Genomic DNA, 16371 nt, shown 5'->3' with positions numbered 1-16371 from the left:
TAATGACATGCACTCTAGGACTGAATTCTATATGCAGTTATTTTGGCTTGAAAACATTCTATAAAGGATCCTGCAAAAGTAACGTGACCATTAACAACTGATAGAAGGATCTCCAAGTACTGACTGTGTCAATATAATCAGATGCGTGCTACATCAGATGTCTGTTTCTCGATGACATGAGTCATGTATTGATAGAAGGCGAGATTTAATATTTTTGTTGTGTATACATAGTTAGCATAGAGAAGCAAAGATATTTGACAGCTGTATTGAAGTTCTATAGAAAAACAATACATTGTTAAAAACAGTTGTAATACGTCATTACATGTACTGTCACTGCTAGGATACTTGTGAAACGTCGTCATAGTGATAATTATTGAATATCAAGTGACTATACTATTGCAGTGTCACCTGTCGTCTAAGTAGTAAGTTTCACACCAATCACATATCCATGTTGAATCAGTCATACTTTGGTCTTCTTTCTTCCCTTCTTCTTTTTGTTGCCGTCATTTTCCATTTGATATCCTGTGGGACTTACTAACCCTGGTGTGTACAGCTGCCGGCTGAATGGAGCTCCTTGGAACTCAGCTCCTGGCCTAGCTACAGTCCACTGAGGTGGCTGCATGCCGTATCCTCTCAACTCACTGACGTCCAATGGCTCTGAAGCGTTGCGTCTCGTCTTATCTTTCATTTTCTTTTCCTTCTTGCGTGGCTTCGTCTTTTTTACTTGATTGCTACCCATTGAAGTAGCCGGTTCGATATCATCTAGTGTTAATGCTCTAGACGTTACGTAGGGCGTTGGGTGTTCTCCGTTGAAGGAATCCCCGCTAACCATTCGTACCCCTGGTTCACTTGTTTTCCTCGTCATCTTCATCTTGGCTCCGCTGTTTTGCATTGCCGTCACGTCAATACTAAATCTTCCCGTTCTTCCTGATCGTTCTTCTCTTGGTCTGGCCTGAGGTGCTCGAGCTTCCCTGGGAGGCCGGAAATGCTGAGGAGTCACTCTGCGTCTGTCACTTGATGACAAGACGACGTCCATTTGGCTGTCTTCATTGACTGTTGAATCCGACAAAACAGACAGAATCTCCGGCTCTTGCCTTGTACCCCATGTACTGACATCCACAATCCTGACTTCAAACGGACTGCCTGGAATTTCGACGCCTTCCCATTTTATAACAGTCACGTAGTGTCCTGGTTGCGTCGGCGAATACCAGGCTCGTACTGACCTCAAGTTCTTCTTGTCCGGCGTTTCCAGTTGTATTTTGAACGCGTCCTTAATACCATGAACTCGCACAAGGAGAGTGCCTAGTCCTGCGTTGTTTGTATCGATAAAAAACTCTCCGAGATCGCCAACATTGCAAGAAGCCAGCCCTGGCCCCGAAACTCGTACCTTACTTGCGTCAGGTGGTGGCCAGATCTTCATTTTGAATGGAGAACCTGGAACATCCTGATCTCCCCAACGGACGTTCACTGTGTACCGTCCTGGATGATCGGGTTCGAATCGATAACTATACGTCTCGCCGCCGTCTTCAGCCTTGAAGACTTTCACTGAGGTACCAGTTTCACTTACAACCGTCACGCTCAGTTTACTATGTCCTGCATTTTTCGTGTGAACGCGGAAGTTGACGGGTTTGTTTGCAATCACCGCTGCACCAGTCGTGAGAATGGCTCCTTCAACTATACACTTTGATGGATCAGGTCGGTCAACGACTGTGACTTTGAATGGACTGTTAGGTATATTTTTGTTCATGCACTTGACAATGAGAAGATAAGCTCCCGCAACAGGAGGAGTGTAGGAACCACTGTACGCCCCACCTCCCAGGTCTTTCAGCTCAACGTCTGCATTGTATCTAACGCCCTGCGCGACACACTCAAACACTCCTTGCTCAATCAGCCCTTCCTCCTGCGCTTGCATATAGAACACAGCTTCTTCACCGGTAAATGCAGTCTTGATGGCTGTGCCCGATGCTTCAATTGTAGAATCGTCGATTGCCTTTTGTTTGATGTCCAGTTTGTACGGACTGTTTGGAACTTCGGTACCTGCAAAGGTCACTGCAATAATGTGTTCACCTGCCTCCCAAGGAACAAAATTTGCTGTATGCAGACCATCCTGTTTGGTCACAGTCACAGCGTACAACGCAGTGGGACCTCGAGCAGTTACTTTCAGTTTGCCTGTACCTGCTTCATTGGTTTGAATACTAAACTGTACAGGCTCTCCTATTGTGCCTTTCCCAGTAGCCAGTCCGGGACCGTAGGCACTCACCTGGGTAGCATCGCAGACTGAAACACAAAATGGACTAGAAGGAATGTCTTGTCCTTCCCATTTTGCTTCGACACGCAACTGACCGACATCGGTTGGCGTAAACGTTGCCGTGACCTTGCCACTCTCCTCTTCGTGTACTTCGACAAGATGATCTGTCTGCAACAATACTGATATCACACGCACTTCAAGAGATCCAGGCCCGGCTTTTGTGATATCAACTGTCAGCCTGGCAGGCAGACCTTTTTGGATTTCATCCAACGGTCTCTCTGTAAAGACACATGAACTGGGGTTAATAATTTCAATCGTCCACGGTCCGGTCTCCACGGGTTCCTTATTTAGAGTCACTTGGATGGAGGCTGAACCCACTTCTGTCGGCACCAACGTTGCATCGTACACTCCTTCGCTCCCTTGGCGTTCGGTAAGATCAATAGCAGAGACGGTACCGCTGCTTCCCTCAATGGTCGCTCGTACCTTGGCGTCTCCACATCCACTGACGTCTATCTCAAATGAAAGTGGTACTCCAATTGTTGCTTTAGACGGCATACCAGTCACAAGACATTGCGTGTCTGTCACACTGAATGCAAACGGGCTGCCACTCACAGACTCTCCCAACGTACAGACATCAACTTGGTGACTGCCCACTTGCCATGGAACAAACCGAACAGCAAATACTGTGAAGTCATCTTCTTTCCGTGACATATCAACCTCACACATTGCAGAAGGTCCTCTCACTTCTATGTTTGGTTCCACTGCTCCTGCATCCTTCGTGTGAACAGTGAAATCGACGGGTTCGTTCAGCTTACCTTGGCCTGACAGAAATCTTGGACCGTAAACAGCTACTTTGGAAAGGTCGTAGACATCGACTGTGTAAGGACTGTCTCCTACTAATTCACGGCCAAACAAAACTTTCACTGTGTGACTACCGATTTGCCAAGGTACGAAACTCGCTGTGTATGTCGTTGCGTCTTCGGGATTCTTTGACACGGTGACTGCATATGCAGCGGTTGGTCCTTTTGCTTCTACTTCGATTGGAGTGTTTCCTGCGTCTTTTGTCTGTATGGTAAAGTCTACAGGTTGGCCGGCTTTGGCTTTACCAGAAAGTAGGGAAGTACCCAATATTGCTACTTTGGAGCGGTCACAAACAGCGACAGAAAAAGGGCTGCCTGGTATCTTGGTGGTAGCAAACTTCACGTCGAACACCAAGCGACCAACAGCAAAAGGTGTAATAGAGAAAACAGTGACTGCATCTTCATTATGAGTTCTGTCGACTGGCAACGCAAGTCCCGTCTCTTTTACCATCACGTTGACGTCAAGCGTACCCTCACCAGCACGTGACGTGTCTACCGAGAATGCGAAAGGTTCATCGACTGCAATAGACTTGGGTAAGGGCTTAAGAAACGCGCATTTGGTGGAGTCATAGACAGAGACCTTACGAGGCATTCCTGTGATTGGTTCATTGTTCAAACTGACAGTCACCTCAAACTGTCCTACTTCGATTGGTGTAAATGTCACGTCGTAGACACTGGCAGACGAAGTGCAAACGTTGACTTTACACGGATCTCCGTTCGGTTTCTTGACTACAACGTCTACCAGCCCTTCTCCTGACTGTGTTGCATCGACATCGAAGTCTATGGTTGTACCGATAGGTACTGTGTCTGGAATGTTAGTAGCACGGCATTGGCTAGCGATCGCTTGCAATGTAGCTGTCTGGAACTGCGTGATGTAAGACATAACGACCAGCTGATCAACTTCAGGATCTGTCATTTCTCTAGCAGTCAACAGACAGCGAACTCCCAGCCTTTCTTCTGCTATTTTCATCGCCTGTTCGGCGTTCTGCAACGACTTTGCTTTCGGTAAATCTGCGTGGTTAGAGATCAGACCTGGTCGTACGGCGTCTACCAGCGCCGACAGTGCAATTCCGTTGTTCCAATCTGTTGTGAAATTACTGACTTTGTATTGCGGTATTTTCCTCTGAACCCAAGCGAGCAAACGGTTAGAATATGGCTCGCAGAAATAGGAAACGTATGTCATCACGCTGACATCGTCAACCATTGGATTCGCAAGATCAGTCGAATCCAAAACCTTGGGGATATTGAAATGTTTCTCCGCTAAAGTCATAGCTTTCTCGCAGTTCTCCTCACTTTCGTTGGGATTCAGGGACGCGTAATTTGGACAGAGGCCTGGTTCAATGTGTTCAATAAGAGCTGACAGAGCGATCCCAGAATTCCAGTGGGTAGTGAAGTTGGCAACGCCCATTTCGGGCATTAGAGCGTTCACCCAGCCTAACATCACTTTCTTAGGGGAAAGTTTGCGATTTTTTAAGCGCACCTGATACTTGTCGATGAGACTCCTGATAAGACCGAGAATAAGCTTCAAATTGCCGTAGAAGATGTCTTGCGTGCCTGCAAGAAAACATGCATACTATAGAACCACGCCGACCTAGCAAAACGAGCCAAGAGCCTAGGCTCAATGCGAAACGCACCGATATTGACGAACTTGGTTCCGTCGTCTACCAGGAACTTCAGCGCTGTTGTGATATTTTCCATTTTCTGCGGTTTTAAGATCGGTCTTTTGTTGTATCTTGTGATCTTCTTCGGTCTTGCAAGGACATTGCACAATTGAATGAGCAGTAAGCCATCCTGCAGGTCTGTACTCAAGTCAGTAATTTTCCCCGTTGTGGTAGCGTCCAACCGTAAATTTCCACGTAAACGGTCGTTGAACCAGTTCGTGAACGTCTTGGTTTGAATATGAATCCAGTCAGGGTTAATTTGTTGAGTCATGCTGACGGACACTTCAGCCGTAGAAAAAGTCTTGTTCTTTTAGAAAGCTTCGGAGATGGAAGCCGATCTAAGTACAACGCCCTAAACAAATATAGATGCTGCTAGCAGAGCATCCGCCCCTTGCCACTTGTTATTGCGGTCACGTGACGTTATTTTAGGATACACAAGTGACACTTGTGCACGTGACTAAATCGAGGAGCAGACGGCAGGACCAGCAGACAAAATAACAAGTGATCACACATAAGTAACATGAACCTACAATCTTTCCTAGCTAAAAATTAATGCATTCAATAATTATTCTATACCATAAATAATGACTTCACCCGCAGTTTGAGTGTGTGTGTGTGTGTGTGTGTGTGTGTGTGTGTGTGTGTGTGTGTGTGTGTGTGTGTGTGTGTGTGTATGATTGGTTTTTATGGACCTAGACAATTAAGGCATCAAGGCTCAGATTCGTGATGAATGCATTAATTTTTAGGTATGTTTGTAAAAACCAGTCACAGACAAAACAGAGTCTAGATGGATGCTACTAGAATCTCACTATTTCAGTCAATTCAAACATGACACAGTAGACAATGAATGCAATGTAACAAACCAAAATTTCAATAGAGCACAATGATCAATAATTATTCCTCTGGCCAAATTGTACACAAGATTGCAATACTTCAAAGTCCATTTCATTTAGCTCTGGCTCTAATTAACTTAATCAACATGCTCCAACACATGCCTACTGACACTGTGAGACCATGCAAGTACGGGTAACTCAGGGTGGCGGAGTGATGCGCAAGTTGGGGGCAGGTATGAAAGGACATCTGAGTACATGAACTATGTGCTTTCAGTAGGCATTTCCTGTCAGGAAGCACACTCCTCTTAGGCAACAGAACGTACTTATACACATTTATAGGTCTGAACACTGTTGTACTGGAGTACGAAAATTCAAATATTTTCTTCCTTTCTTCACAGTTGTTGATTGTCAAGTTGGGGGGAATTGCCCCCTCTGCCAGGTCCCCAGCTCCGCCACCACTGTAACTCTTATTGTCCAACATTCCATTATAACATTACGTTTAATCTGATTACTAGATAATTTAGATAATGATGGCAAGGATTGTATGTGTAAATGCCATCATGAGACCATCCCAAACGTCTGACTTGCATCGCTTGATGCCCACACCCACATGCCATATACGGGTCAGGGGCCATAATACAAGGAAGATGTCTGCTAATCATAGCATAAAGTGTAGAAGGCAAGTTACTCAAAAAGACATTCAATTATTACACAATATCTTTCTGACATTTCTATTGTTCAATATTACAAGCCAGAGGCATTCCATCTCCTACACTGACACTATTACTACCCGTGTCTCTACCTGTTGCAGACTTCTTACTGTTACTGGCCATCACTTCATGATCATTCTGTTCTTTTACCATCTCACTACCTTGCATCTTTCTCTTGGTTTCCCTTGCAGTCTCATTTCTATCACCAGAGAAGTCGTGTCGGCTTAGAGTCATTAACCAATGCATCATACTGCAAAGACCAGTCAAGGTAGGACACTCATTATGACAATTCAACATAGTAAATCTACAATACATTAAATAATTCTACTAATAATATTTGGACATTGAGACAGTAGTAGAGAAACCCTAGGATACGAGTTCTCCTTTAATTCTGTTTCAATAATTCTGTCGTAAATCTTCTGCTTGAATTCTTCAATGTTGCTCTACAGACAAATGAACTTGACAAGATTCAGGATACAAAAAGAAGGTGCATCAGACTTCAAATCTTGACACATTGACACACTCATGACAACCATCTGTTCCATACTTCTTGTTGTAAGCATCAAAATACGGCTAAACAAGACAACAGAACAAGCAAATACAACTAATGCCACAAACTTTAACAAACACAGATTTGCAAATGCAAACAGGGAGGTAGACAAATAGGCGGATGGATGAAAGGAAGGACAAACAGAGATATTATCAGTACATACCCTGTCCAGCAACAGACCTAATGCTGGAGCTCTGGGTACATCAACCTAAATAAAGCAACAAGGTCTGATTATTAGATAGTCAACCTCATTTCCATAAAACAAATCAATCCCAATAGACTTATGAACATTATTTGTGCGACTCAGTTTTATGTACATTAGATTGATAGGTATATACCGTATTACCCCGCCTAGAAGGGCAGGGACACTTATTAGGACATTTGGTACTATGCACCTTTGTACAGTGTGGTTAGCGAATAGGGTAGAAGCCATGAAATTCCCTGAAGGATTGCAGATGTAAGAAGACATCACTGATAGCAATATTTTAATTCTGATTTGGTTACTTCCTTCACAAATATTTTCAGTGACAACTGCTCTGTGTATCAGTTACAAATGCTGCAAACTTTCATCAGAACTGTAACTATCAGTCACGTTTTCCTTTGTCTGTGATCCTCCGGGAATTACATGGCTTCTACCCTATTCCCTAATGACACTGTAAAAAGGCACATAGTAGCAAATGTTCTAATATGAGCCCCTGCCCTTCTAGGCAGGGTAATACCGTATATTGCATTCATATTAACAGTTTGTCGCTAGCTATTTCATTTAGTCTGAAGTAGTGATCATGTTTGAAATATTTCATATGTATTGGACAGACAGACAGACAAACAGACAGACAGACAAAAATCAGATTTGACAGACAGACAAACAAACAGGCAGACTGACAGGCGGGCAGGCAGCCAGTCAGCCATAAGCAAACAAAAACACACAGAGACCAAAAGGCCAACAAAAAAACAAGCAGACAAACTTTAATATATGAAGATATTAAAAGAGAAAATGAAGGCAAGGAGATACACAGCTAGAAAAAACCCAGAGCAGACAACAAGCACAGACTACAAAGCAAAGAGACAGCAACTCATCCCACCATGCGCTCTGGTAGGTGTCCTCAAGCATAACGTACTAACCCTGTCACCACCCCACGCTCTTTGTATGATGTCTTCTTCTGAATGACCTTGAGCGATGGTCATAACCAGACCTTTATATATCACATAATGACTTAATTATACATTCATGTACTGTACCAGTTACATGTCTCTCCTTACCAATCATCTTTCTTATCTGATGTAACATGAAACTCTGGCCATTCACCCGCAACACGACAAACTCCATGCCCTGACGTTCAAATGGCTGCCCACACTACAGACAAACTGTGCTGCAATGACTATCTCATCAAACAATATCAATCAGTTTGCCTATCAGTACAAAGCATTCCTCTCGCCTGTTTCTCTACATGCCTACTGGCCTCAAGTATTTGACCACACAATTATTAATTAAAAATAATTATAGTACCAAGCAAACGACAAATCATACGTTAAACTCCTTGATGTATCGTTGAGCTGATGGATCAGATGGCCGACTGTAAATCATAACACATAGCTCACCCATGAAAAACAAACGAAAAAGTTCTGATAAATCTACAGTAAGCTTACATTCGAGCTGTAAAGTTATGAAATCTGTGTGTTCCATTGTACTTGTATAATAAATATCGAACACGAGACAAAATCTCATCTAACAATAGAAAAATATAAATCTAGCAGCCAACAGATAATGTCGCTCCCAGCATGAAAGTTCACACAGTGTGCATGTTACAGGTGCAACGTTTGTCTACTATTAAACTGTTGATCATGCAGCAGCTTATCTCAGCTTGTATCTCCAAAATTGCATGTATTGGACACATGTGTTACAAGTGGACAAACAAATGCAAACAAGCAAATAAGAATAACATAAGCACAATAACCACAGTCACACACACACACACACACACACACACACACACACACACACACACACACACACACCATACCAGATATTCGAAAATCTCTTCTTGTTTTCTAAATCAAACATCAAATTACCACATACCACAATTCCTATTTCATATCACAGCAAATAGTACGACTGTATGAGCATGTCTATTTGTAAAGCACATTTGTGCTCTGCGTAACATTATTATTTATTGCATGCCCCTGATTACATTACTTCAACTGTAAAATTACAACACAATTTGTGGAATCATTCAACATTCATCTTCTTATGTGACCGTAAATTCAATCGTATAACCATACAATATGCCACTGCATACAAACACTATAGCTGTAAACAATAATGACCACAATGTCAAACTTCTCATAACTTAACAATTGATAATAACTATTTAATGTTCCTACTTGGTACAAGTTTAATTCAATATAATTAGAGAATTCTAATAACTTGCATAAACATGTTCAACAACTCCAAAACAATTACACAATTCATTAGTATGTTCCCTTTGACAAGCTGAAATCAGCTGATTGTACCTCATAAGATGGAGCAAATGCAAATGTAGGGGAAAGATATTCATATGATCTGCTGCTGCACCAATGTTTGCAGTCAAACTTCTTTGTTGTTTGGATAAGCCCTGTTGCAGTGAGAAGCATAACATATTGCTCATGACATGTGCTAAAATGTGCAGCATCTACCCATAACTCTGATTTGAGCAGGAAGCTGTGAATTGATGAGATCAAGGGCATTTTCCTTCACTAACATGTAAAGAAAGAAAACAACAATTAGACACACACAGTACTGCCTTCTTGACTAATACAATAGACACATATATTCCAAACACCACAGAAACTGTTGTTGTAACACTGAAGAAAAGCATGCAATATTCATTAATCAAACTTCATACCAGTCATAACCCTAGGATTTCATCAATTCTGTTATCGAGCCCAGCTGCTTGTCTATCTGCCCACTAACCTGCCCAATCACCAGTATGTTTGTCAATCTACAGTCAGTACTCACCCACTCACCCTCTTGCCTTAACTTTAGTCAGTCACCATTTAGACCATTAATAAACTTAACTGGTTTGCTTCTAATTTCCCTTCTTACAAATTTACTCAGTTTACATAAAGCATTGTGCCTTATCTTCAATGAAACAACATTGACAGCCGCAGATACACCCTTGTCAGTACGAGCACATCGTTGAAAGTTCATCTAACCACAAAACAAGACAGTAATCAATAAAAACAAAAAAGACAAACATAATGCATAAACACTACAGATAAACAAATAAATCATTGGCCAAACATCAATAGACTACCAAACTGGTAGACAACTGAACATCCAGATTAACAAACATATAGAAGACCAACAGACGAAAACAGACTAACACCCACTAACAGAAGTACCCTATATCCTCAACATGAATATTACACGTGCAATAAGCCTTTCTGAAAGCTAGTACATGCCACACTCTAAATTATCTCAAAACAGAACGCTGTGCTTAAAGAATGTTCCTGTACACACACCGTGACCCATTAAGTTTTCTGACCTGAAGTGACAGACAATTTTAAGGATCTTTTTCTGTACATGTGTAACCCTAGGTTAACCTAATGATCCAGTATCATGTATCGATAGTCAGCGCCTTAATACTCATTAAAGTCCATAAATGCTAATCACTGTTGTCCTCTACAGTTACACAACCAATGTGCCCCATAACTGTACATACGATTATACTATTTAAATAAATTTCATTTTAATCATCGATTGAGATCAATAGTACAAAACAGTACTAAAGCTGTTCAATCTGATTAGACCACATTACACAACAAATAGTGTACGGATATGGATAAACCATAATAAAAAACACTAAACAAGACTCTGTCTCTCTCTGACAATCTGATCCACTCCACTAGAGATCGAATCACTGTACAATCAACTCACTTTGTCCAACTTTTCTCTACATTCATCTGTTATAGTTCCTGCTTTTGACAGAGCAACAATCAAATCCTCCTCAATACTCCTCACTCCTGGATTCTTCTGCATGCCATTGTATCCACTTCCAATGTAAGATAGAAACAAGGCAACCTTCCTTCGTTTCTCCTTGTTTGTCTATAAACATCATATAAAGAAATTACTCCGGCCTACAAGTCATATACCGGTAAAAACACTGTAGATCAAAATGTTAGACACCCCAAGCTACCATTTGTTTAAATCAATTTAATTAACTAGCAATTACACACACATGTCTTTGACTTCTGTATTCTCACTTTAATTAATAAAAAATTAACCACATTCAATAAACACACATACAACTAAAAACTGCTCGTCCTAAACCCATCATCTACAATCACACATGAATACGTATTAGACAGATTATTGTCCGAAAGATATAGTCAGCGTCTTTGGCATTCCCAGCTCTAACATTCACAAGTACTAGTCTGACTCTGGCCTTTCTAAACTGTATTTTACATGTGAAATATACCAGCAATATAAAAAATGCGTCCATCATGTTCCTTAATTGCATACATACAATAGACAGTACTTATACAGTATTGGTCTGTTCAAATATGCATTAATTGATATCAACGTGACTAAGATCAATTATCAATTATTCACTCTAGCTAAACAACCTTCATCTACACAAGAATGCTTCTAAATTTAAATTAACATTTCTTTTCTGTCCAGTGTCTACATTCGTTTCTCACTGTTTCCTGTGTTTCATCTTTGTCAAACTTCGCTCTCTTCGCTGTTGGACATCGAATTTCTCTTGCGGACTCGTCGGCTGCTTGCTCTACAGCTTCCTCAGTCATTGACAAACGATAGAATGGATTACACCTACGTAACCAGCAACAGACACGAGACAACGAAACGATCAAACGCATAAACTCCCCGGATGTATATAAGTTTTTGTAGGCGTTGCCTGAAATACTAAATAATTGATACTTAATATCTTATTAATAATACCATGTTATTACTATTAACTGTTGTCTTAAATTAAAATAGGGATTTGCTGCAGAAACAATTTATCAAGCACCGGCCAATTATTTGATGGTTGCATTTGCAGTGACGACTTGTACTGCTGCAGAAGAGAGCTAGATTATATCTGAGTCTATACATCGATCACATCACAAATATTCTACAGACAATCAGAGAAAGTGAAGTAAAAAGTTATTGTACATGAGTTGTAATGAATTGCATAATTGTATCTAGGGATGTGCATGGACTGCATGGAGTGTTTTACGTACTGCACATGCATGTACGCTAAACAGAATATTGACCTAATCACCGTACAGATGGTCTTGTCAAAAAGTGATACATTTATATTACAACATGGCAATGCATACCATAACACTAACTGGATTCTAACACAAAACTCATGAAAACAGCTGAACAAAACACACAAATTGGCTCTATTGGTGTACAGTAGAATGAATATGACAGAAGATCAATCAATCTACAAATTCATGAGAAGTAACCATACATCATCACGAGCACAATATATTAATGAGAACCGTCTATCATGCACCACTGTCTCTAAAGCAGTGTGTCCAGTCTAGATCCAGATGTCAGATGTGCAATCTCCTCCTGGATATCGAACTTCATGTGCAAGAGCCGGACCATCAGGAAGTTTACCAAAATCAACCAAGAACTTATGGTTGATACTCAAACCACCTTTGTCAGTATCAACATCCACTTGAATCATTGCAGATCCTTCTCTGTCAACAAAAGCAACTATTACACATGTAGCAATTTGGCACGTACATCTGTGAGTACGTCTTATGCATTTACAATGAACAACTCATTTGCATTATAAGGCCATTATGTTATTGTGTTTGTACATACTTGACTAAATCAGGATAAAACTGATTGTCCCATTGACTATACAGTGAAGTTGTAACATAAAGACGCTTCCCATCAAGGCTCAACTGTAGCATCTGTGGTCCACCCTGAATTCTTTTCCCTTTTACGACTAGAGACTCTGGCTGTTCAGATAACTCTGGGTCATCAGCTACTTTAACTGACCCTCCTTTCACAATACTTCCGCCGACAAATAACTATGCAATATGCAATCAGTGGAGTATTAACTTGCGATGTGGTGCTTGCATGTGCAGCAAGAGTGGCAGCATGTATACGTGCTAAAACTTGTGTCTGCATAAGTACATGTATGTGTGTGTGTGTGTGTGTGTGTGTGTGTGTGTGTGTGTGTGTGTGTGTGTGTGCGTGTGTTTGTGTGCATGCACGTGCGTGCATGTGTGTCTGACCTGGCCCACCAGCTTGGGATTGGCTGTATCTGAAATGTCATACTGACGAATATCTCCATGTAGCCAGTTACTGAAATAGAGATATTTATCATCTAATGAGATGAGGATGTCAGTTATGAGCCCTGAAAAATTCCACACTTTATTCAGCTTTTAGTGCACGCAATTTCACTGCAACACTCTGATTACCAGGCATGTCTGGAAGAGCCCAGCCTTCTACCTTTTTAGACGGCACGTCAATAACCTTGTCAGCCTTCCACGAGCCATCCTAAGACAACAGACATGACTGTGTTGCTTAATTAAGACTTTACAGTTCTAAGAACAATGCATGTGCTCTAAATTAAATTATAGCTTGAAATTGATCAGTTTGATGAGCTGTGTTTGTCACAAACATGCAGTAAGATATGCATTGCTCCAAAGCAAAGATATATATATATATATATATATATATATATATATATATATATATATATATATATATAACAATAATAAATTTGTTTCGTACCAAGATGCTACAATATCATAGTTACCAACCTGTGTTCTATAGAAACGAAGTACGTTAGAGCTTAATGCAGCACCAACAAATCCTTCCACTGCATTAGGATCATGCAAGAAGCGCAGCTCTAGAGGTATGAGTCCTTCAGGTCCAAGGTCAATTGTCTGGATTACTTTCCTTTCTTTCCAGTTCCACACATGCAAACTCTTTCCATATAGTCCTATACACACATACACGTATCGTGCAGTTTTACTACAAATATGACAATGTATCAAACCGTCAGCAACATGCTGTGGGTTGAATCCAGACAAGAATGCTTTTGGTGATCCCCATTCACTGCTGATCATCACATTGTGCCTTGGCTGATACCAGAAATCGTAACCAAATGGTGTACTTTCACCATCGCTTTCCCAATTTCCAGTGACAGAAAAGTCCGCTCCATCCAGCAAGATAAATCCACCTATTAACAGTACATAAGACTTATCAAGCTACTAAGGTCTGTTGTTCTTGTCCAGTAATATTAGATCCTAATATTAACTGGAGGCACGCATGAGGTACAGTTACAATAATGCCTAGCTCTGTGGATGGATAGCTGGACCAATGGAAGGACAAACAATTAGAATGCAGCGTATGCACTCATTGTTATCCCTGGAGTTAAATAACGTGCCAAGGCATGTAATGATGGGTGAATGCTTTCATCAAGAGGTATGGAATATAGCTATCAGATGTTGACAATTCCATGTGCCAGTCATGTGTCCAGCCCAGCCCCCTTCTCATGCTCGATCTTCACGTCAATTAGCAGCATACTGTACACCTGTCATTATTGATTCGAGGTGGATAGCAGCGGAAAATTTATCAGTTTAGTGCTTGCTCATTTTAGTAGAATGTATGCCTAATGGGGTTCTAACTCACCCACCCCGCTCACTTCGATTGTGCATGGACATGCAAGGGCGACTCTGAAAGCCGCATTTATATACTACATAAATTGCTAATAATACTACATAAAACTAAAAGGTCAAAAAGCACCGTGAATGTTGAGCTAAACGTGCCAGCCTCCCACGCGAGTGAAGATCACCTGAGAAAGTGTGAGTCAATTCAGTCGTGTGAATGTATGGTGTACTTCAGACTAATCATACAGGTGCAAAAAAATCAACATAGAAACTTGCAACAAAAATTTGATTAACAGACAAACTAAGTAACTATTTAATTAAATAGACAGACAATATGGACTTTTGTCGTACCTGAAATGATAGTTGATTGCTTTGTACAATTAGGGAGCATGCATATACATATATATATATATATATATATATATATATATATATATATATATTTATACATATATATATATATATATATATATATATATATATATATTTATACATATATATATATATACATATATATATATATATATATATATATATATATATATATATATATATATATATATATATATATATATATTTATTTATACGTAAAAGCAAACTGGGGTCTATCTTGTGGTTTATCTTAGACAATTACCATGGGGTTCGGAAGACTCACTGCGGATGTAAACACATCCTCACTATATTACATGAGTAATCATACCGTACACGTACCTTTACCATTTCCTTCGGGATCACCCATGGCGCTAACCATAATATTTCCATCCGCCAAACAATGGGAAGTATGTGGTGTGCTCAATCCAGTTTTGCTCTTCAGTTCTTCAGGATCCACAACCTGCAGAATACACTCCCACTATAGGTGCGTCCCGTCACTTGAGCAGCACTCGTGACATCGATATCACGTTACCTTGTGCATGGATGGTGCACGTGGGTCGCTTCCAGTGTCAACTACATAGATTCTTGATGAGACCAAGGAAGGCAGTATCAGACGGTTTCTATGCCGCTTCTCATCTCCATGGCAGCTACGCAAAATTCCTTATATTATTGAATTTCTTACGCCATTATGTACGCCAGAATTCGAAGCCTAGAAGGAGCTCGAACAATTAATTAACCGACCTACTGCACGCATTCCATCCGCTGTGATGCAGCTCATCCCCTTCAAACGGCATGGTCAGCTGATGTATGATCTGCAGCAAAATTATAAAGTACAACCCAATCGATAGATTCTACAGCTCTGCTATACCATGAATTAATTAATGCACATCCACTGACCTTGCAGTAGGACGGTGAGCTTTCGTCGACATCTATGGTAGCTAGAAAATCTGGTTTCTTCGCACGATAGATGCACGGCACGTACAACAATGTTTCACGCGGACCACGCATGGCATGGAGTGGTGATACATAGCCAGGACCTATAGCGACATGCAAACGTCTACGATCACTATTTCATTTGTGATATACACAGAACGATACCGTGACGGGTACACATTGCAGTCGCGGAAATGAAGTGAGCAAACTATCGACACCGCAGATGCTGCTACTCGATCACGCACTGCTAGCACGCGAGGTATACTGCTAATTACCTTAATTAATTAACTAAATATTAGTTAATTGGGTCATCGCTCTGTGTTGTGTCGTTACCGACTACATTTGGTTCTATTGCAGCTCTCTTACAGTGTCTACGCAATACTACACCAGACTATGCCACAGTGCTACATAGTGTAATATTCTATCAGTATGCTAATGAATACTAGGGTAGTCCCATAGTCCCTTACTCTACTACACTCCCTTCCACTAAATCTCTCGATATCTCTTGGGAGGTCTTCTGTTGTTCCTTGTGGGATATCTTCGATTTTCTCTCTCTGTTGACTTTTCAATTGGTTTCTTTGTTG

The 16371-nt window shown here is 40.9% G+C and overlaps 3 protein-coding genes across 3 annotated transcripts; all 3 read right to left on the bottom strand.

Annotated features, from left to right (window-relative positions):
• Positions 1-330: 330 nt before the first annotated feature.
• On the bottom strand, positions 331-5112 carry LOC134188182 (filamin-C-like). Its single transcript, XM_062656383.1, has 2 exons — positions 4743-5112; positions 331-4662 (listed from the first exon to the last, which is right to left on the bottom strand). The coding sequence occupies exons 1-2, from the start codon at positions 5038-5040 to the stop codon at positions 461-463; spliced, it is 4500 nt and encodes a 1499-aa protein (XP_062512367.1). The 5' UTR covers positions 5041-5112; the 3' UTR covers positions 331-460.
• A 1200-nt stretch (positions 5113-6312) lies between these two features.
• On the bottom strand, positions 6313-11720 carry LOC134187753 (pseudouridylate synthase 1 homolog). The gene is made up of 14 exons (XM_062655902.1): positions 11543-11720; positions 10779-10946; positions 9981-10049; positions 9536-9602; positions 9374-9474; positions 8884-8911; positions 8510-8588; positions 8391-8436; positions 8123-8216; positions 7985-8055; positions 7026-7070; positions 6811-6885; positions 6688-6755; positions 6313-6562 (listed from the first exon to the last, which is right to left on the bottom strand). The coding sequence occupies exons 1-14, from the start codon at positions 11717-11719 to the stop codon at positions 6334-6336; spliced, it is 1317 nt and encodes a 438-aa protein (XP_062511886.1). The 5' UTR covers position 11720; the 3' UTR covers positions 6313-6333.
• Positions 11721-12218: 498 nt separating this feature from the next.
• On the bottom strand, positions 12219-16042 carry LOC134187947 (methanethiol oxidase-like). The gene is made up of 11 exons (XM_062656121.1): positions 15953-16042; positions 15752-15891; positions 15596-15666; positions 15387-15501; positions 15194-15314; positions 13870-14052; positions 13631-13812; positions 13286-13364; positions 13100-13221; positions 12681-12892; positions 12219-12553 (listed from the first exon to the last, which is right to left on the bottom strand). The coding sequence occupies exons 1-11, from the start codon at positions 15966-15968 to the stop codon at positions 12391-12393; spliced, it is 1404 nt and encodes a 467-aa protein (XP_062512105.1). The 5' UTR covers positions 15969-16042; the 3' UTR covers positions 12219-12390.
• Between the last annotated feature and the right edge of the window lie 329 nt (positions 16043-16371).

Source organism: Corticium candelabrum, chromosome 12 (assembly GCF_963422355.1).
Source record: "Corticium candelabrum chromosome 12, ooCorCand1.1, whole genome shotgun sequence".
Classification (NCBI taxonomy): Eukaryota; Metazoa; Porifera; class Homoscleromorpha; order Homosclerophorida; family Plakinidae; genus Corticium; species Corticium candelabrum.
This window is presented reverse-complemented; position numbering and strand designations above follow the sequence as displayed.